Consider the following 22,911-nt stretch of genomic DNA (forward strand, 5'->3'; position numbering starts at 1 on the left):
TCTGTAATACTTCACCATACAAAGCAATCTCAAACTCAAGGAAGCATGCCAAGAGACACTGGGCAAAAAGCCCTTATGTAAAGTTTGAACTTCTTTCCCTTAACAGTGCAGCATTTGCACAGCCCTCTCTTCAGGCAAAGAAAATAAATAAATCAAAACAAAGCTCTGAAGTTAACCAAGAAGTTTTTTGGGTTTTTTTTAAGCAGTACTCTTGATATTTATTTTAATGGGAAGAAATCAACTTTGTGTTGCTTTTATCAGACTAAACTAGAGGAATTCTGCAGTGCTTTTTGCTGATAGTGGGACAAATTCCTTGTATTGTGCCCAGATCTGTATGTAAAAAGTTTCCAGTATAAAAGCCTATTTTATTTTTTTTTTAAGTAGAATTTGATGCCTTACAGATCCTGTGTGGGAGTGTGGTGGCTCTAAGGGATTTTTTTTATTTTTTTTCTTTCCTCTGGAGCTCAGGATAAGAAAAGGCAGACTTAGGTACTGATGGCCACCTCAGTTGCACCTTCTGCTACCCAAACTGTGCTGCTTGAAGATGCACAAGAGATGCACTCTTTTCCTTTGCTCCAACTTGTGATCATCCTTCTTGTGATTCTTTTGGCCCAGATCTGAGTTACTGCATTTAATGTGGTGCTGGATCTCTTTGCCATGCAGTCTGTGGGCTGCATAAATCTGAGCAGGATGACAGTCTCATTGGAACTCAGGATGTGTGGGAAGGAGCCCCAGGTACTCAAGGTTTGCAGTTTTCCTCATGATATCACAGTCCATGGAAATTAGGTGTATGGATACCATTAAGTAGTGTCAAAATGAGTGCTGTCTCCAGAGAGATTATTTATCACTTTCTTTTCCCTCTCCCTGAACTGAGGGAGATTTTATTGAAAATTCACCTCTCATCTCCCCTTTTATTCTTTCCACTTCATTTCTCACATTCCTGCTTACTCTATCATAAATTTAGAACTGTGACTGTAGCTTTACAAGCTTCAGCCTCCTAAACCCAAATTCTGTTCTTTGCAGGTGACCTCACCTTTGAGGAGCAGAGGCCCTCCTGGAACATGCAGGAGGGTATTGGCTTGTAGAGCATTGCAGTGGATTTACTATTAATCAGTCAATCTTTAAATCTATTTATTTATTTAAATTTTATTTCAGACTTTTTTCTCATCACACCAGTAGAGAATCCTAAAATGTGACCCCTCTCAGTAATACAGAATTAGCCTTAGTGCTCACTTTTTTTTTTTCCTTTTTTTTTTTTTTTTTTTTTTTTGTGTGTGTGTGTGCTACCAATGGTGTGTTTGTCTTTGGCCAGTCAATAGGGTGAAGAGGCGAGAGTTTGTCTGGTTTATATCAGTGTTTGCCTGAAGTCAAATAGGTAGCCAATTAAATTTTCCAGTATTGAATGAGAAGAGAGTGGTATTATCAGCTGTTCGACAAATGCATGTTAAATTACATGATGCAAAAGTGGCTGAAGATGATTCACAGCAATAATTTGACCCAGTTATGTGTTTATTGCATTTAAAAGACAACTGGGGGCTTGATTTCATTGCCAGCTGTGTGGTAGTTAATGATCAGTAAGAAAGCATCAAACTGAGAACAACTTCTGTTTCTAAATACAGCCCGCCGTGCTGAATTTCAGACATTCCCAGAATGAACTCTGTGTGTGTGTAATGGATCTAAAAATACAAAGAAATCTGCTTTTATTGGAGACCAACAGCATATATTCACTGCAAAACTGTTCTTAACAAAGAAAAATCATATACAGAAATGAAGGGCTTGCTTCTAAATGCACATAATTGCACATAAATTAATGTCCTAACGCAATTTTGAAACCTTTGTGATTAGCAGGAGAAGACAAAATTGTTACTTCCTCCTCAGACTGACATTTTTACTGCAACCATTAGTTTTAAAAACATCAGGTAAGCTCTCTGCCTGAGTGGTCTGTCCAGTATCATTGTTTAAAAAACTCATTTGTGGAAACAATTGCACATATGATAAACATCAGTTTGAAAATTCAATTTACTGCATAAAGAATTTGGGGACATAGTTTTTCATAAAACAAAATAAGTCAATTAGAGCCTTCTTTTCACAACCTACAGATTTTCTTTCAGGCAAAATAGCAGTGATTTGGTTTGGTCTATGAAAGTGTAGGCATTAAAGCTCCAAAGACAATGTGCTACAATAATGTTGAATAGAAGGTGCCTAAGAGAAAATGAATGTTACAGGGTTTGTTATTTTTTTCCTTTGATTTTAGGTTTTATTATGTATGTGCCTTGTTAGTTCCATTTAAAGAAATGAAAAATGCAAGTATCTCTTGCTCTAAAACATACTTTATTTGAAAAAAACATAAATTCTTTCATCAATTAATTAAAATGTTGCAGCAGCCTGGTGTCTCTCTTCACCCAGTGCTGCAGTTCTTTGGTGATGTGTGGCAGCTCTAAAAAAGCATGGCAAACTGGGTGATGCCCTGGGACATCACACAGAGAAACCTTTGGCTTCACTCACTCATCTTTCTGGTTGAGAAAGGCCTGAATTTTGGACCCTTTGGGCCATTTGGGCAGGTTTTTGAAGGCAGGATGGAGCAGAAAACAGAATTTCAGCATTGCTTGTATTCATACTTTTAGCTTAAATCCAAGCAAAATTTGGTTTAGTTTCTCAGGGAGTTGCCCAATCAGATTGTTCAGAGAAGAACTTTTCTTAGCAGCCCAGTACCTAATGGCAGAGCTTTTCCAAAATCATGGTCTGCTGCACCAACTGACTGGACTTAAAAATTGATACCAGGGGAGTGCTGGAAATACACATACTCTGTTGTGTGTCCCTGCAACATGCATTTGATCTAAAGGCTGGGGATGTTTGGGGCTAGGCACACAGAAGGAGTTAAATGTTTTTGAAAACGTGGTCATGTCTCTGCAAGGCTTAGTCTGCAGGAGTTGATTAATGCAGCCGTGTTTGATGCTTATCCTGCTGGAGGTGCTTTGCAGTGGACATTGCCTGCTGCCTGCACTTTTCCTGGCTGCCCAGGCAGCTGCATAATTGCAAAAAGATGAGTGAGAAAAATAGCAAGCTTGGCATGTAAGTCTTGCAAGGGAGCTAATAGACTAAAAAAAAAAAAATCTTCAGTTTAGAATTCAGTTGTAATTATTTAGAATTTTTGAACACGCTTTCTCTTTTTATCCAGAGGAGCTAATCCTTGATCCTAATCCTCCTTGCAAAAAATTGAACTTGTTGATAGTGATGAGGAATACTTGTAGGGAGGTTGTAACTTGACATATATCATTGTAAGGAGGCTCTCCATGATTCTGCAGGTCATATTGACCAGCTACATGCAGATGTTTCACTTTTAGTTTGGGAGTGTTGCAATAAAAGGCGAAGGGAGGGCAAGACCTGCAGGATTGTTCATCAGTCCTCTTGCTGATGACCTGATTCCCTGTTGTTGGATTTTGGCAGGAAACATTGTCTTGGCTTTATATTGTGATATTGGTGCTCCAGACTGCATTTCTATTACCTGAGTATGATATCTCACTCTACTTTCTTCTGTCTGCTGGATATTACTTTTAGAAAAGCTAATAAATAGATTCCACATTATTCTTGTTTAGATTAGTTTGGTCATAATGTATCTCTTTCCTCCTATCTTCCCCTGCTCTCTTTAAAATATCCAGTAGAGGACTTTCCCTGACGTGAACTGATTTTTGTTTTGCATTTTTCCCATCTCCAATTCTAATCTTGGGCCCATTGAAAACTTCCTTTTTTGTTTGCCCTAAAACTGCAGGGCAATACCCCATGATAGTGCTATACATTATTTTTATTTTGGCTTATAGTTCCTGAGTGTGTGGGTGCTAGGAGATACTTTTTACTCTTAAAAAAGCTTCATTTGTACATGTGTTTTCTTAACTGCACATGTGAAACAGAAGAATAGCCTTGTTTTTAAGGAGCTTCCAAACACCTCAAAATTATTTTTGATTTATAAATACAATTTTTCTCTTTCTGTTTTCCTCTGAAATGTTCAGTGAAAACTGCTGAATGGCGATCCTCACATTTTCTGTGTGGATACTGCTCTGTACAAGAGACCTCACGTGTAACAGTGTTGAAAATCTAATCAGGAATGCTTCATGGAGCTGCAAAATCGTTGCTGGATAAAACATTTGAACAGGGAAGCAAAGCTGTAATTTCCAGAGAAGGTCATGATTGCAAACTCTGTGTTGACTGGGTGTGACTTGGATGAATCCTGGTGGTCCAAGAGGAGGCTCAGTTATGCCCTAACCTGATGGCCTCAGTTTTCCTTTTGTGAAACAGGCTGTTTTGTGGCTAAAGGTTGGAAAACAAAGCAGAAATTGCGATTACAGACAACAAGCTCAGCATTCTCCACACTCAGGTCCCAGGTGTGATGATACTGTGTGCAGCAGTGCCATTTTCCACTGTTGACTCCGTGAGCAGGAGCTCTCCCTGACCTGCTCTGTAGAGCCCTGTTGCACACAAAGCCAAAGTCCCCTTTAGATTTATTAACAAAGAAAGCAACAAAACCCGGCGTGCTGAGCCACTGCTGGGGCTCCTCCCCAAGGACTGCACTGCTGAGAGCTGGAGTCCTCTCTGCACACCGTGTACAGACAGGGGAGAGCCAAGATGAGCTTTGCAGGGCTGCTTAACCCCTTACTGGAAGTACTGCATCTCGCCATCTCTTGGGAGAAGGGGAGGCAGCAAGGAGGATGGGCAGGCAGTTTGGTGTTTATTTTTATCTCAGTCCCCACAGCATGCTTTCACTACGTGAGTCTTTGTGTAATCTAATGGGTAGATTCCTGCTGTTGTAAGTGGGAAAATTGGGAGTGGAGGTTCTTGTGACTCTGAAGCCGTTGTGTGCATGTCACACGCCTCACCACATTAGGCTGCCCTTGCACTTGTGGTCAGGGAGATCTGAGAACATGGCAAAGAGCCCAACTGGCTGTGCCCCACTGGTGCCTGTCCATCTTGGCATTGATTTTCCTTAAGCACCTAAACATTATCTCGTTTTGCTCTTCCCCACAGTGAGTGCCACCCCAATGTGGTCTCTCAGTGACCCTGAACTCCAGCTCTTGCTGTTGTGTTTTACACTTTGTTGTGGTTCTGCTCTGTGTGTTTTTAAAGGTGGCATCTTTGAGATTCTTGGCCTCTGCTGGCATTGCTAGGAAAGGAAACAGGCCTTTATTCAGAGCCACTGGGAGCTGGTGCAGCTCTGGTGGTGGATATGAGGCATGTTTCCTCTCCCAGTGTGGCATCCACCAGCAAGTGTGTACGTGCAAATCCGCTTCCAGTTTTGTTTTACCTTGCAACTTAACAGCCTTCTGCTGTGCAGACATCAGAAATGGGGGAGAAAGATCATCAGTAAGAACACCAAATGCCCTGGTGCTCTGTTGTTAGAGACAAAGAGGATGGTGACAGCCGTGGACCATTTGTATGGGGGCTGTGCCTCCAACCTCCTGCTGTTTCCCTGTATTTGGTGCCCATTGAGCAGCATCCCTGCTCCCATCCCCAGCTGCCCCAGACCTCCTTGACAGTGGTTCACTGGTGGTGACAATGCTGAGGAGATGGAGCTGTCAGCTCCTTGGCTGTCCCTGCTCGTGGGATGGGCACCACCAGCAGGTTCACACACAGACAGCTGCCCTGACCACAGGGTGCTGGGGTGAGCAGCTCCTGAGCCCTTGCCAGCATCATGGGGGGCTGAAGTGTGACCAGAAGGCCAGGGGCACTTAGGTCATGGTCTGTGCTGCAGACATTCCTCTTGGGACCTGACTTGTGGAAAAGAGGAGCAGCTGTGTTGTGCACCAGCTTTAAAAGGATGGCTTTCCACAGTGCAGCCTGTTCTGGCAGTTTAACCCTGGAAAGACTGAGGCCAGGCACAGCTCTCAAAGGAAGGGAAATAGCTTTTGATGTTGCTTCCTCTGAGAGACTCAGAGGAGCAATTCTTACATGCTTTTTTCCCTCCTGCTGCTTATTAATTCAGGCATAGAGTCAGATCCAGGGGGAGCCTGTCACCAGGAAGGGCTTGGCCAGTTTGTGAGCCAGCCCCTGAAAGCAATGCTGTAAAGTAGCAAACCTTCTCAGTTCCTGAGAGCAGATCTCCCTGTGGCCAGCCGTTCTCCAGCAGACTCTGCTGATGGCAGACAGGCACCCAGACAGGCATGGCTGGGCAGAGAGCTCAGAGTTCATTGGCAAGACATCGGTGTTCAAAGCCTGCATCCTCTCTGCTGAGCAAATGTGATCCACAGCAGTTCAAAACATTGAACCTGTGGGACTAGAGGAAGAGAAAAATTCTCTTATGCCTGTTCACTGTCTGTCTAAAGGGAGGCCAGCAGGCTGTATTCTGCCAACCATCCTTAAAAAGGCCTGGGCAAGGTGACCTTGCCACAGCACACTGGGAGCAGGCTGACAGCTGCATCTGCAGAGATCATCCCTTGAGGAAAGCATCCACGCTTGCTCCTTGTGCTTGCAGGTTTTCACTCTGATTTTGGACTGTGGTTAAAGCACAGGAAGCCAGTTTTGGCACCATTTCCCAGCTCTGCCACAGCTTCCTTGGAAAAGTAGGTAATATTTTCCTGCCACTGTTCCCAAATGGAAATATTAATCAGTCTTGAATTAGCCTTGACTATGTTGTTTGTTTAGCTTGCAAGCTATTGGGAGAACAGTCTTTTCTCACTTGGTAGTGGACTGCTGCCTATTTCTGCTCTGGCCCTGGGATATTGCTACAGGATAACATCAAAAATAACAGGACATTTCCTCATCTGGTATCTTTGCCATCGTGGCAGTATCAGCCACAGTGGAAATTTTATCACTGTCTTGTTGATCCACAGTTTTGACTAAATTATGAATCCCAGCATGCCAAACAGGAACATTCACATAAGCAGTTTGGCAACATCTGCATTGCTTATGTTTTTTTAAAATAGGATTAAGAGGAATGAAACACAAGGTATATCCATGAAAAAGCCACATTTTGAGGAATTTGAGGAATTTTTTACATTACATCTAGTCTTTTCATTAGTTTTCTAACTTTAGGCAAGTATGAACAAAATGCTTTTTATTTCATAAGGCCTTTGCATGAAAGAATCAGCATGAAAAGTTGAGAATATGTATGGAGTTTATAAATTAGCATTTTTTTTCCTGTAAATGAGTAAGTAATGAAGTGATTGTTTCATGCCTTTCTTTAGGAAAATGAAGCCTGTTCCTTTTGGCTGTTATTTTCCCTCTATATTTGGTTGTGATGCATTCAGAGATGACCAGAATTGTAAGCAGTGAGAAGTTTTCTGAGACAGAATTACAGTTCTGATCCAAAGGGGTGTGTGGTTTTGGATGGAAATCAGGGGTGATTTTAATACACTTATTTAGGTAGTGTTTTATGTTTTTGGTTTTTTGTTTGTTTCTTTGTATTTTTGTTTGTTTTTCTGTTTTTTTAACTTACACTCAGTTTTCTTACCGCCACCCCTGTCCTCCCCCCCGTCAAAACAGAGAATAGAAAGGATTTTAATATATTCTTGCTGTTCATACTGTGGATGTTTTCTTCTGGCTCCAGTTGTGCTTCAAGAAGAAAAGACATGTTTAGCAAATGGAGGTTTATTGTGGGACATGCAGATCTCTGAAGAGCTCTGATGTACCAGGCTTGTCACCTTAGTTTTTCATTGAACATATTTTTCCTGTCCTTGTGTTCATGCACAGCTGTGCATATGTCAAAAACAGTTTCTTTTTGCTTAATTCACTACAGATTGTGCCACAAGCACCTGGTCCAGTTTTCCTCTGGCTTCATTGCATGACTAGGAGCAAACTGCTAAAATGCCTGGTTTTTCCCCTTTTGTCATCCTCAAAACTTGAGTGATAATATTCCTAGGGAGTTTGTGAACTAAGAATTGCTGTAAGGTAATGGATGGTGAATTAAACTCCTGGCCAGCTGTCCCAGGCCACTGCTCCTTGCTCTGTCAGAGTTTCAGGGTGTTGACATTTGTGTTGGCTTCCTTATGCATAAAATGGAAATACTACTTGCTTGAGTGTGAAGGGAGGAGCTGTGTATCTACTCTTTGAATGGAACAGGATGTCCAGAAGCCATCAGTCAAAGGTTTATTTTTCAAGCTCTCAGGTCCACTAAAAGATCTAGGGGCCAGCAAAGCTGGCTGCTTCCTGCTTGCATTTCTTGCCTGTTGGCCAAGACAAGACCAATGCCATAGCCTTGTCCAGAAGGTTCCCCATGGCTTGAAAACACATGCAGCACCAGAGCTGTCCCATCCATCTTTTTTCCTTTCTCTGAGTGTGGCAGAAAGACAGCAACAGCTCCTAGCAGCTCCCCTTTAGCTTTCAGAGAAGGGCAGACTCTCAGACAAAGTAATACATATACTTCTGTCCTGTCTCTGTGTCTCAGGTCACACACACAACCTGCTGTTGTCACAAACATTGGTATTGAACCAGGATACGGGCCACAATTTTTGTGAAATTGCTGTTTCTTTAAATCTGAGCCCTTTTCAAAAAAATGGGTTGGGCTTCTGCTAATTTAGACTAACATCTCTGGAGCTAAAGATGAGGTCTTCTACCTCAGAAAACCCAGGTAGAGCCATCATGGGGACTTTCTTATTTTTCCTACTTTATGCATTAGCTCAGAGAGAACATAATAATGCACTGAAAGTTGTTTAAATTTTTATAGAAATATGCATTTTTGAAAGATTCCACGCGAACTCCTGGCAATGGGGTAGGCTACCCAGAACTCCTCACCCAAAGCTCTGCTCTTGCCCTCAGGTTGTGAGGGAGGTGCACAACATCCCAGGCTTTCACAAGCCTGCTGAGGCCACACTGTTGGTTGAACAGTTTGATTAAAAGCTTTGTTGAGCTGTGCCTGAGTATGATCTGGATTTGTCACGTGCTGTCACTGCCAGGAACATATGGGTTGTTATCATGCTGGTGTCCCCTACCTGGGAGGTGAACATGGAAAAAGCAGACCAGGTTAGCAATGACCTGTGGTGGTTGAGATGGGTGTTGACAGATGCTCTCTAAGTTGTCTTTCCATCCTGGTCTTAATGGTCATGCTCTTTGAGCTGTTTCACTTCAAATTTTAGCCTTTCACCAGCCTTTCTTGTTGTATTGCATGGTCCCACTCTTCTCAAAGTCCTCCCTCCCACCCCCAGAGTTATTTAGGAATTTGGTGGGAAGCTGAATCTCCTCTCCCAGGAGATGCTGTGAGCTGTGCTTGTGCTGTTTGTGGGCTCAGGCCACGGCACAGTCCCATCAGAGCTGTGAGATGAGTCCTCCTGAATGCAGAAGAGAACAGGCTGCAGTGAAAGGAAAGGGCCAAGTGCTCTGTGTCACCATATCAGCATGGCCCCACTGACACCCCTCTGGGAACTTCTGGCAATGCGATAATTTGATTTTTGAGGTTTTGCGTCATCTAAATTATCCAAAAGAGATTTCAAGAGAGAAAGGGCATTTTTATGTGAAGCAGGCAAAGCCTTGGCATCTGGCTCTGTCCCCCAGATCTCTTAAGGATCTCTTTTAATGCTGTTTCCTATTTTCATATTACTAAAAGCTGGACTGAAAACTGAACCTCACCCTCAATTCTTTTTCTATTCTGAATCTAGCAAGATAAGTAAGTGTTGTTTTACATAAAGACTAAGCCTTAGCAAAGTAGACAGATTTATTGAATTATCTCATACCAAAATGAGTGTACTTCATTGTCACTTATTTTTTTTTTTCTTCATTTTGCAAGGGTTTTTTTTTACTTTTTTATATCTATTGATGCCATGGGGAAATAGCTGCACTGGCTATGAAATAGAGAGGGCACCACACATTGACCACTGCAATAACGTGCACAGTAAATAATGTGCAAGGGCCTCAAGGATCTTAATTTTTGAATATATAATACATTAGAAGTTAAGCTGTTGCAAAAGCACACAAAAGACTTCCCTCAACCTTCATAAATTCTTATGCTTTAAATTAGAAATAAAATAGTCTCTTTTTTTGTGAAATGATAGGTCTTGGCAGTGCCTAATATTCAGTTCATTGCAAATAGTACGAAATTTCTACATATTCACTGCATATATTTTATTGCTGTAATTTGTGGTTCTCTCAAGCAGAATAATATTTTTACTTCACTGACTATACCTGTGGAAGTTAAAGGTCTCAGATGTATTCCTTTAAAGTGGCAGTTCATTCCAGCTAAGTTCCTGCTTTATATCAGTACTTTATTCATTAAAAATAAGCATAAAATACAATGTCATCCTTCTTAGTTCTACGTTAGGGGGGACACCCTGGCGTTCAGTGTTAGCCTCTGCTCCCTGCCTCTCAAAGAGGTGGCAAGGGCGTGCACATCCCTCCCACCCCCTGCACATCTGGAGCACGAGCTGGGGAAAGGCGCGGGAGCCTTTCACAATTCATCATCTGGAACATCTGCCTCTCAGCTGAGGCTTGGTTCACTCTGAGCACAGAGGGCTGGAGCAAAACAGATGAAGTGAGTTTCCTGCAATACTTGCTTTAGCAGTGTGTAGATGGGATGTGTCAGAATCGTTTTTTACAGAGTGTTTAGGAATGTGCCTCGAAGTGTGAGCTGTGCCAGTATCTTTGCATTGCACATGTGCGTGTGACACATGCTTGGGTTAATTATTTAAATCTTCAGAAGTTGGAAGCCACTCCTCTGCGTATGTGCACATATGTACACACACATACAGCACACTGGTGTTAATTACTTTAGCCTAAAAATGCTAGAGGCACGCCTTGCTTCCTTTTTTCATCTTCTCTTTTTTAAATAGCAGATGTTGTTAAAACTTACACCAGATTGTAAGATCTGTTCCAAAGGACCAGTCTGAAGTTTCAACATCTCCTTCCCCTGCCCTTCACTTGCTCTCCAAAGTGGCTGCAGTAAAATCCCACCTCTCCAGTTACTTTGTAGGTGCTTCTCCAATTCGTAGAGGGGAAAACAAACGTGTCACTCTGTTTGTCTTTGTGGAAATCCTTTTCTGATTTTGATGGGCATTTTACTACTGCATCCAGTTGGAGACACTTAAGAATAAGTACTATTGACAGAGGCAATTGATACAAAATCCTTCCTGACCGTTCTCCCAATAGCTAAAAAGAAGCGGTGTTTTACCTACCAGAGCGTTATGAAAGGAAACTCAGCCATAGCAGCTGCTGTCAGCAATATGCCTTGCAATCAAACCAGAAATATGGTAGATACTCCAAGACATGAGAGAACTGCCAAGGCTTATTGCAGAGCAAAGAGCTTTTCAATAAATGTTTTCTCTGAAGAGCATCAGATTTCACTCACTTCTCACAGCTCAGACATGCCTTGGCAATCATGATTAGCCTCATTTGGGCCTGTGGAATCTATTATTTTATAGCTAGTCTCATGGCTGGCAGGGTGACAAACAGTTTATTCCTCTTTGGAGAGAGATTGGACTGAAAGACATGGAGCTTTTATTCAGTGCTCCCCCACCTAAGATATTTTTCCTTTCCCACCTATTGCTTAAGGCAAGACATCTAATGTTTGCCTTGATGGCTCTGTCAGGCTTTTGACATCCCAGATTTTGCTCTTTCCTGGATGAGGACAAATCTTTAAGAGACTTCAGGATTTCTTTCGTTTTAAAGTCAGGTAAAGAGGCAAGAAATGTATTTTAAAAACCCATGCAAATAATAATTATTCCTAGTTAGCTACATTTGCCTAGCTGTGCCATGTGATATTCCTGTGCATATGAAATCCCAAAAGGAGGAACAAGTGGGGTGGCTGTCTGGGTCTATTTACCTGACCCAGTCACAGTGGCTGAATGAGCAAAGGGAGTAAGACCTAGACTCAAACTTGATTGCAAGAGCTCTCTGGGATTTGTTTTTACCAGACAAGGTTATTTGTTTTCTAAACAGCTGTTTTGTTGTGGGTCTTTAAACACTGTGTCAGTTTTTCTCTCCATACCCCGTCTCTGAACTCTCCTGGGCTGAGCTGGCAGCACTGGGAATTAGATGTATGTTCCTGCCCTCAAAAACCACACTCAGCAGCCCTGGAGCATCAAACCCTGCTGTGAGCACCTTTTGGTCCCCCTCTGTGTGCACAGAAGCCTTTCTTGATGGAGGGAGCAGCATCTTGGTAGGTACTCAATTTGCCCCCAGACCCTTTTCAGAAGGGCACTATTAAATAAATGTTCTGGGAAAAAGGTCAGCAATCTTTTTTTTTCCCCTTTTTTTTTTTTTTTTTTTTAACTTGTTTAGACTTGGAGCTGTAAGTAATGCACAGATGCCCAGTAATGCCTCTCTCCCATTTTATAAAGAAGCTTAGAGCCTGGATGAGGTTTAATTCATGTCCCTGTTGGGGAGACTGGATCTGCACATCTCGTTTGTCCTTCGCTGCTGGTCTGTGCTGCAAGAGGCTGGTGGGTGCTCAGCATCAGGCTCTTCATTGGCAGCAGGAGCCAGCCACAGAACAAGTGCTGCAGAGGGTCAGCCCTGCAGTGCTTACCTCCCTTTCTGGAGCTGTGCTTTCAACTCTTCTTTTTGTTATGGGAGAATGATGTCCAGGTGGCTGATTCTGCTGTAATTTAATGGCAGCTCACTCATCTGCTGTTGTGTTGGGAACAATATGAGGCCAACTGCCAGGGAAAGTTTGGCTGAATGACCTGTAGCCTTAATTGAATTTTGCACAGTACTTGTACAGTCCTTCACCCCCCCTCCCCTTTCTCATGCTCGCTCATCTTGCTGCTTCTTTTTTAATTGGTGGATTTAAAAGGAAAATTCTGGTGCACAAGAAGCTGAGAGCAACTTTTCTATTCGTGAGGGTAGTGAGTGGTGGCCAGTGCTCTGAGGAACACTTGGAATAGCATAAACAACTTTTTTGTTTCCCAAATTCAGGGATGAATTTGTTTTTCAGATCGCTTTATCTTTGAAATGGTGCTCTAAACATAAAATCTCATCTACAAAAGAGATTTATACACATTAAAAAATCAGATATTCCTTCTGAAGATGAACTTTGAATATAACAATTCCTGCTGCTTCTTTTCTTTCCAGTGCAGTATATTTCAGGACTCATTATATCTTAAGTGAATTATCTTTACTCGAGAAAAAAATATTTATCTCTTGGAATAATACATTTAGAAGTGCAGCACAATCACATTCAGTATCTGCTGAAGCTGATTAAATGTCTGCTTCTTCAGAGAAGCCAGTCACTGTGACTGCCACCTGGAATAATAATGAGGGGAGACAGGCAAAAAAAGAATAGAAATTATTCACAGAATTTCAGGAAATCCAAATGTTTGCAAAACCATTGAGAACCAGCTCACTGTTTGCTTGTCTTGCAGGGCCAGGCACACAGCATGGATCTGTTTAATCCCAAAACTCAGAAACCCTGAGTTTCATTTGCTTTCTGCAAGAGAGATTTTTGGTTCTGCCTTTACAAAATATTTAAAGGCATATTTTCTGTGTGTGTGCTTTAGTATCTAAAATTAGGAAATGAGGTAATAAGATTTAAGCTCCTAGAAAACTTGCCTCAAGAGGACAGTGCCATGGAAAAGCATTTGTTATTTCTTGGGTTTTGTGGGAGAGTCCATGTGAGAGCTTGGGCCTCTGATGCCTGTCATGTGTTATATGAATGTCTTAACAAATGATGGCTTTCTCCCAGAATAGCCTGAAGTTTGATCTATAATACACAAGGCAATTTTGTAAGAAACCATAACTTTTTTCATCTCACAGAAACCTCTAGTGGACAAGACTTAATATATATTAGTGGTTTCCTGGGTCCTGATGACTTTAAGTTACACTGACAGGTGTTTTAACATTAATAATCCTTAGTTTTATTTTAGTGAACATCTATTAAATTTAGTTATTATGTATTAAAAAGCAGACTGAAAGCACTGACATTTTAAGGAAACCCAAATTAATGATTTGAAAGGTTTCACAAATTTATCAGATGAATGGAAATTCAAAGAGGAAAAAAATCCACTTATGAGAAACGACAGCTTTGATTTCTGCAGATCTATAGATACCATATTTAAGGATCTAATTTAGGTTGTGGTTCATGAAAGCATAGATTATTGATGTTTCCAATCTTTGTACTTTACAGCAGAATTAATTAGGAGGTGGTAATTTTGGGAATGTGTTACATGAAGCCATTGTAGCACAAAATACTCATAGAGCACCTTTGTTTACTTGTGCTTGGATAGTATATGAAAAATGTAACCTGGAAGTTAAGCGAGATTATTCCTCCTTTTTTAATAAATAAAGGATTAACTCTTCATTTGCTGTGAGAAGAAAACACAGGTCTTGTGCAATAAGTCCAGATAATTTTTTTTTTCCCAGCATTGTAGGAGAGAGTCTAATGTGCATACATAGTTATATAGAGCCAAGAAGAAGGAAGCACTCTGTTTACTGAGACCTTAAAATAATGTTACAAATTAGTTACTCCCACCACTGTAATAGTTTAAACCTAAACAAACTGTACAGCTTAGCTTGTAGAATAATTTTTGTCTGGTGGAGAACTCCATTGGAGAGGCTCAAGGCTGAATGTTCTTTCATAAGAGTAATTGTCAGCCACAGGAAAGATAATTCATGGTGATATACTTGATAAGAGTAATTTCTTCATTCCTCTGGCTGGAGAATGAAAGTCTGAGTGCTTTACATTCAAGTGTCGGGTTGCTCTTTGACTGAAAATTCCAGTAATGTTAATGGGGTCTGTTCTCCATTTAAATGTGTTCTAGAAAACCCATCGTGTTGAGGAAAAAAAAGAAAAATCAAAGTAAAGGAAGACTTGGCAGCAAAAAATGGAAAAATAGCAATAGTAGTATGTATTTGTAAAATAGTCTTAGAAAACCTGATTCTTCCATTCTTTGTGCTTGTGCCTGAGCCAAGACTCAAGAGGTTTTCCCCTGTTGCAAGTTCAAACTTTTCACATTAAAAACTCAGAAAATGAGTGTTTCACTGGGACTGACAGGACTGGAGTTTAGTTGTGACTTGGGGACAGATGTGGAGGTTGGGGACAAAGGCTGATCACTTCTGTAGGGAGATTGGCTGCAGTGGAGGGAGTGAACCCGAAGGCCATTGCATTGCTGTTTGGTTTCTTTTGCCTAGAGGCAAAATATGGCCTGGCTTTCTGCTGGCTACAGCTTGCTGCAGTGGATGTGGCAGTGTTCCCTTTACTGAGGCGTTTGGGGTCTGGTGACAGCCCACCTGCACTGCATGGGACCCCAGGCTTGCCTAGCAGTGGGTGGATGAGAGAAATGGTGCCATGTACTTTGTTTTGTGGCTGTGCTGCACAGAGTGGGCCCTGAACTTGGCTGTGTGGTCTCCTCTGTCACTTTAATTATGTGTGGGGAGAAGAAAAAGAGGCAGAGATTGGTACTTCTGCAGCATGTTGAACCTCAGGTTGCCAGAACATGTCGTATGAACGCCGAGCTAGCTCTCCTAGCTTTTCTTCTGGTAAACCATATATGGCGGGTTGAGTGGGTTTGAAATGCAAATTCTTTCGCTTTTTTTAAAACCTTTTTCATATTTTAGTGAGGCTTTAAGCAACCTGGCATAGCAGAATGTGTCTGCCCATTGCTGGGTGGTTGGAACTGCATGGTCTTGAAGGTCCCTTCCAACAAAAACCATTTTGTGATTCTGTGATTTTCATTCCCTTGGTTTAGGTATATTTATTTCAGATCTGCTGCTGCCCTGAATTTTGAACATGTCTCTTGTTTTTCTTACTGTAACTCCAGGACTCAACCATGCCTTCAAAAAAGAAGAGCAGGCTCTACATGGGTGTGCTTTGGGGTGCCTTGGTACATTTGCAGCTTCTCCAACATATCCCTGTTCAACCTAGGACCCACAGATGGGGCTGTGTGTTAGGGAGAGACATGTAAATTGCTTTTCAGCTTCACCTGCCTGTGCATTTGGTCAAGTTGGTTGTGAGTGTGAGATGCAGCAGCCACGTCTGGCATGAAAAGCATTCTCAGCATGGCTGAGAAGCTGCAGCTTGTGCTGCTAAGATCAGCCTCAAAAAACTGGGTTTTTTTAGTCCTTCTGTTTTGTCATTAACTATGTGTTTAGCGCTGAGTATACTAATTATTAGTCTGAGTATATTAAATCAATCAGATCTGTGAAGGACAAGAGCAGGGAGTGGATGTCACTTATACCACTATTAAACATCTGCCCTGAAAAAAAACAAAAAAGAAGCAAACTAGCAAAGTACAGGGCACAGAGATTTTTGCACTACTTTTTCAATTGCCTTTTAACATACTCCCGTATTTCTTTTCCAGGAGTGTTATGCTGCTGTTGTGTTGAAGCAGTGCCAGGGAGACAGCTCTCTATACAGCTCTGCCACTGTGTACTTGTGCCTTAAATAGTTGAGTGCAATTCAATGTGGCGGTGGGAAAATGAGCAGTTAATGTTGTTCTAGTGTTAATTGTGCCAGAGTGTGTTTTCAGAGCCTCGACACAGCAATGCTAAGAACATTTAATTAATGCTTTTGTGCGATTCCTCTGAACGGGTGGCAGGAGTCTGCTTGGGGACAGGCTGTAGTGGCTCAGGATTGCACATTGTTCTCAGTTTTCCTCCCATCTAAAGAATCATGAGAAAAACAGTCTGTGTGGAAAGTCGTGTTAGTAAGTCCCCTCAGACATAGCAAGTGGTCCTTGATTACTTTTTGGGTTCTGGCACTGTTGAAGTCAATGGCACTGGCAACCACTCTAGGGAATCAAGGTGAAATACTCTTCTCCACCCATGCAGTGACAGCAGGAATGGAAGACCTCACTATAAGAGTAAAAGCCTGGTTTTTTTCCTTAGATCTGTGTAGGAAAGTAAGGTGCATGCTGTGCTGTCATCAGTACTTAAATTCTGTAGATTGGCGCAGGTATTACAGAGATGAAGAATTATCTGTAGCTAGGCAAAATTAAAAAGAAAATTCTCCCAGTAGTTTTTGAAGACAGTTTTGCAGTGGTATGTTGTGTAACTGAAGGAGTAATCACACTAATTAGACCCTTTCTTTTAATATTGTTCAATGAGCTAAATCCAAGCTTCTCATGGAACCTGTCTGAAGAATATGGCGCCCCAATAAAAACTGAGTAATTACTGAAATTCAAAAGCATTAAGTCTTAAATTAGCAGAGAGAAAATACGTATTTGTGGTACATACAATGGAAGCACCGTTCAGAAGGTCACCAAAACACATCAGTGTTTGGAATTATAAGAGAGCTGGATATGGCAGTGAGTGTTAATAACACATATGAGCTATTCAGGATAAGGGTAATCAACACTTCAGGTCACACAGCTCAGCTGGTCACAAATATATTATCTCCTCTAGAAGCTTTTCTCTCCCTGCTTTACAATATTGTGCTGTTGTTTGAATGCATTGCAAAAGCTTTTGTTCATTTGGAAATGTAAATTACTACTTTCTATGCTGCCAGAGGTACTGTATAGCATCAGCCAGGGGAATCAGTGTGAAGCCATACATTTGGGGATCTGTCATGTTGCCTTCTTGCTTTTGCCAGGGACATTTAATGCTTTTCTGAATACCTTACTTAACTGTGACCAGCCACAGCCCAGGATGGGGAGAACAAGTGGTGTGTGGATTTCTCCGGTTGCAGAGTCTGGAGCCTTTTAATCTTGCTGGCTCCTTCCCTTGCAAAACCAGATTGCACTCAAGTACATTGTCTCTGCTCCCCAGAGCCCTGACAGCCACATGTTGAAAACATTTGCCTTTAACCTTAGCCAGTTACGAGGTAGGGAGGCGCCTGAATCAAAGCCCAGGTGAAAAGGCTGTTGGAGTTTGGAAGCACTCGTTATGGGAGCTGCAGCTGGCTCCAGCTGTATGCCTCTCTGGACAGGGATGTGTAGATCCACATGTCTAGCCAGAGCATTTGCAGCCCTACCCTGAAACTGTTCTTCCTCCAAGCCTGCAATTTCCCATCCAAACGAGCGAGACTTTTGAATGCAGAGAGTTTTGCAATGCCAGCACCAGAGGACGCTTGGCAAGCGTCTCAGTCTGGAAGGGGCTGGATTGAACTCTGGGCAGCAAAACACACACACACCTTCACACTCCTGTCTTGCTCCTCCAAACAGGGATCTCTCAGCTGTCACAGCCATCCTGGTTTGCTGGCAGGTTCTCACTCCCCCCTCTGATGTTTCATGGAGCCTGTCTTCTCTTGCCCTGTGGGGAAGAGGCCCCATGGAACCAGCAAACCAGGGCTGGGGGTGCAGAGGCTGGGAGAAGGCAGGGCCTGTGCCACAGCTGCAGGAGGCTTTTGGATGAGGACCCCCAAACCTTCTTGCAGGAGGTTGTTAGGTGTAGAAACTAGTACTGAGGATTTAGGGATTAATAAGTGTGCTTCATTTATTTATTCCACCCCAAAGGGGTTTTGTCCAGTCTCTTCAGCAGCATTATGATGCATGGTGAATAATTCACATTAAAATATCCAGCAAGTTCTGGGGTTGGGCTTTTAAAATAATGCTTATATATTTTTGTCTCGTTAACACTGTGAATCTTTGGGATCTTATTTATAAGTGCTGCAATGTTTTCAGTGCTTTTTTCCAACTCTTACTAAAGTGTGTTTCTCCAAGACAAAGGACAGGACTCTACGAACATCCACGGACATGCTTCATTTGAGTCTCCTAAGTTTTCTTTTCACATCATAAGTTAATATTCTCCTGTTTTAGTAGGGATCTCTGTTTTACAGGATTTTGGCAAAATATATGAAGATGTATATTATATAAAGTTTCTCACTGGAATTTTTATTCTATGCATAAAGCTGTATCAGTCATATTTCACTTAATGGGTATTTCATTTTGCTCTATGAAACTAGTCCAAGGTTGCTGCTGACAAGGTAGAGTCCAGGGGGCTCTCTACGTCCCAAGTGTTGGGATTTTTTTTTCTTCTGCCAGATTTTTCTAAAGTTAAAATTTATCTGTATTTTGTTCAGCTTGTCTGCATATTATCCAGTGTATTTATCAAAGGAAAGGTTTATATATATTTATATATAAATGTTCACATACCAAAGTAAATTAATAAATCTTCCTTTTCTTATGAAAGAGGTAAAGAAAAGTACCTGGCCAATACAGTACCATTAATCTATTCTCTTTTCTCCTTTCTCTCTTTACCTCTCTCTCTACAATAGAAGTGGAACAAAAAGGTAATTAAATACCTTTCAAATTATATATATATATTACTTATGTATAGGCTAAGTTATTTAACAGTTTAACGTTTTAGTTGAAATACTTTGTCATTAATTCTCACTACCTTTTTGTTAAAGTTTATTTAGTATCTCTGCTGCTCAACTTCACCAGATAACTCATATTTGCTGAAAAGTTTTTACCAGTGCCACCTTTTTATTTTTTTTTCCCATTAAATTTTTATTCAAAGGCTTAGATATTTTTCCTGCCCCAAAGAATTTGGAAGGTGCGCATACATATGTATGTGCATAAGTATATCTAATTATGGCATAAAAGCCTCTTGGAAATGGCACCCCTTTTTCAGCAACTCTGCGTGGTTACTTAGACTCCAAAGGATCTATATAATTTTACACTGGTTATTAAATCTGACTTTCCTCCTGTCTTGCTCTCCAGACAACATTACCAATTTCTGCATTTACCAAAACCGCTCAGTTACGCTCCGAGCAGGAAGTGTGCATGCGGGATCCCATCTGCCGGTGGGATGCTTCTTCATGCCTCCCTGCCGCCCACCCCATCGTCACCGTCCTGTGCCTCTCACGGAGATCAGCGTGCCCAGTAACCAGACCATATTCTCCCCCCAAAGCGTGTGCAGCGCCCCCAGGCCAGGAGGGTGCTGCCAGGGATGGCGAGGGCCAGGTTTGCTCCGCAGCATCCCTCCTCTTGCCTCCCCGTCCGTCCATCCATCCGTCCATGCAGCCGGCTGGCCCCTCGGTGGTGGTGTTCCAGTGGGGCTGAGCCTCTTCCCAGGTCCTGGCCCCTGTCAGCCCCCCTGAAGTCTGAGCAGCAAAGCATCCCAGTTAGTCAAACTGCTCCTCTGTGCTCCTCTCATGTAACAATAGAAGGTGTATGTTTTTAAGTTTGAATTACTACTATATTTAACAGGACATTTTTTAACTGATTAAAATCTAGACATTGGGTTCCTCTCCAGCAAACTTTATTCTTTTCCTTCCTTCTTCCCTTTCTTCCTTGTCTTTTCCTTTCAGCATCCATATGTCATTCGTTTTTAATTGTGTGGACTGCATGTTTCATGTGTCCTGTAGCAGCTTGGAAAGTCTCATTTCTAGTTATACTCCAGATGGGTGTTCCCCCCTCCCCCTTTGCTTTAAACGCTCTTCTGAGTTGCTAAGGGATTTGCCTCTGCTTTGCTATTGGTATCCTTTAAATATTTAATATCACTTGGGCTGTAAGGATGGGAATTTCTTTCTCTTATTTCCATTTCTAGGCCACTCTTCTGTGGGCTGTTCAAATAAATATGTGGATCAATTCCCTCGGAGTTTAGCCCTTCACCTAGTAGGTGCAGATTCACTGCAGAATATAATTTGGAAATACAAACCCAGAAATCCTTTGGGGGCACATATTCATTTCAGAGTTTACAAAAGCGAGCGGTCCGAGTAAGTATATGTGTAAAAATAGATTTGAAAAGCAATAAGAAAACGAGCCACAGCTGATAGAAAAAGCGGGGGGAGGAAAAAGCCCAGTTTGGTGGAGCAGATCTTGTTCCAGAGATATGGTGGGCAGGAAGGATAGTCTCCAGCTACAAGGCACTGCTCCTGGGTTTCCTCTCCTCTCAAGTGTCCTCTGCTCCGGGACTAGAAGGTGTTGAGATGCTTGGGCCAGCCACCCCTGAACCGTCATTAACTTGTGTTTTTCTTTTAAATTCTTCTCCCCTGCGACAGTTTTCCTTTGCCCTGGGCTGCTGAAGGGAGTTTACCAGAGCGAGCACCTCTTCGAGTCCGACCACCAGTCGGGCGCCTGGTGCAAGGACCCTCTGCAGGCGTCGGACAAGATCTACTACATGCCCTGGACGCCGTACCGCACGGACACGCTGACGGAGTACTCCTCCAAGGACGACTTCATCGCCGGCCGGCCCACCACCACCTACAAGCTGCCGCACCGCGTGGACGGCACGGGCTTCGTGGTGTACGACGGCGCGCTGTTCTTCAACAAGGAGCGCACCCGCAACATCGTCAAGTTCGACCTGCGCACGCGGATAAAGAGCGGCGAGGCCATCATCGCCAACGCCAACTACCACGACACCTCTCCCTACCGCTGGGGGGGCAAGTCCGACATCGACCTGGCCGTGGACGAGAACGGGCTCTGGGTGATCTATGCAACAGAACAGAACAACGGCAAGATCGTCATCAGCCAGCTGAACCCTTACACGTTAAGGATCGAAGGGACGTGGGATACCGCCTACGACAAGAGGTCAGCCTCCAACGCCTTCATGATCTGTGGGATTTTGTATGTGGTGAAGTCTGTGTACGAGGATGACGACAATGAAGCCACAGGGAATAAAATAGACTACATATATAACACTGACCAAAGCAAGGATAGCATGGTGGATGTGCCCTTTCCAAACTCCTACCAGTACATTGCTGCTGTGGATTATAATCCCCGGGACAACCTCCTGTATGTGTGGAACAACTATCACGTTGTAAAATACTCCTTGGATTTTGGACCGCTGGACAGCAGAGCAGGTAAGGGATTTAATACCAAACCTTTTATTTTATTTTTTAATATTTATTTTTGTGTAAAATTGACATACACTCCTGTCTTACTGATCTGGCTGAGTTTATGCAAATAAAGCCCCACCACAGACCTGTAATGGCTATTAAGACATTAATATACACAGATTTTATTTTTATTTTTTTTTTTTTTGGTCTTAGTTAAAATGAAGTGGACAAAGGAGTATCTACACATAAGTAGCCTGAAACAATTTCCAAATGCCCATGCTTTTATTCAGTCTTTTCTCCTGAATTTAATTTCTTTCGTGCATCATCAGATCATTTTCCGTTCTGCAGGAATTTTGACAAAACAAAGCACGGAAGATGTTGTTGCAAACAGCTGGAGGAAAACTGCCTTTCATTTTAAATTACTTTGTTTCATTAAGCTGGGGGAGTTTTGTCTTTTTAGAAAAGCTGAGACTAATTGAATATGTGATCATGCATCCACAAGTGTGTGTCTGGAGTCAGGAGGAGAATCAACAAAATCCTCTTAATTCTTGCTTTATTTTCTGTAACGTTTCTCTTTCTTTTTAAAGCATTTCATGACTTACTGTGACTTACTATACTTTATCTTAGAGGATCATCTGGCCCCCAGAGATTTCCCAGCTTTCCACCTTTTTTCCTGTTAGAAATTGTGCTGGTAGTTACTGAGGTATATTTCCTTTCCTTTATCAACTCCATCATCATTTTGCAATTATAAAGTTGCCACTTTACTGGTAACAAGACTTAGCCTATACTGTGGTCAAGCTTGTATGATGTTGCAAGAATTTCCAAAGAGGACTGCTCAGTCATTTTAAATGGCTGTTACTTTACTGATGTAGTCGTAGTATCAGGTAGTTCTTGTGGTGGACTTTGAAAGGCTGAAAAAGTAAGAAAAAAGACAGAACTAATATAATCTGGACAGCAAAGTATTCAGCTCATAACACGGCTTTTTCTGAAACATTTCTTTTTGTAAGTAAGAAACTTGAAAGTGGGTGAGTGGATTCAGGGCTTTAGATTGCAAAAGAAAAGTGGAAAGATTTCTGATGATGAGATTTTCTGTGTGCAGCCTGTTACCCATATAAAATGAAAATTGATCAAGAGATGCTGAAAGAAATTGTGGGTATGAAAATCTGATGAGGGCCGGAATAAAAGTAGTAAACTGGCAGTGAAATTGTGATTTTTTTGACAAAAATATAAAGAAGGGGAGAAGAAAATCTTGAAGAAGCAAATGAACAAGAACTGAGTGACTGTTAAGGAGTAGAGATATTTTCAATGATGTTGACCTCTGCAAGATCTCAGATGAGTGA

The 22,911-nt window shown here is 42.0% G+C and overlaps 1 protein-coding gene across 7 annotated transcripts in view; it reads left to right on the plus strand.

Annotated features, from left to right (window-relative positions):
- ADGRL3 (adhesion G protein-coupled receptor L3) overlaps positions 1–22,911 on the plus strand; it is a 480,889-nt gene that overhangs the window by 289,482 nt on the left and 168,496 nt on the right. For all 7 annotated transcript variants that reach the window (XM_056489462.1, XM_056489463.1, XM_056489464.1 and 4 more), the window contains exon 6: positions 20,795–21,595. In XM_056489462.1, coding sequence (XP_056345437.1) covers positions 20,795–21,595 — 801 coding nt within the window. The remainder of the gene's footprint in view (positions 1–20,794; positions 21,596–22,911) is intronic.

The sequence above is a fragment of the Oenanthe melanoleuca genome, chromosome 4, assembly GCF_029582105.1.
Source record: "Oenanthe melanoleuca isolate GR-GAL-2019-014 chromosome 4, OMel1.0, whole genome shotgun sequence".
NCBI classification, from domain to species: domain Eukaryota; kingdom Metazoa; phylum Chordata; class Aves; order Passeriformes; family Muscicapidae; genus Oenanthe; species Oenanthe melanoleuca.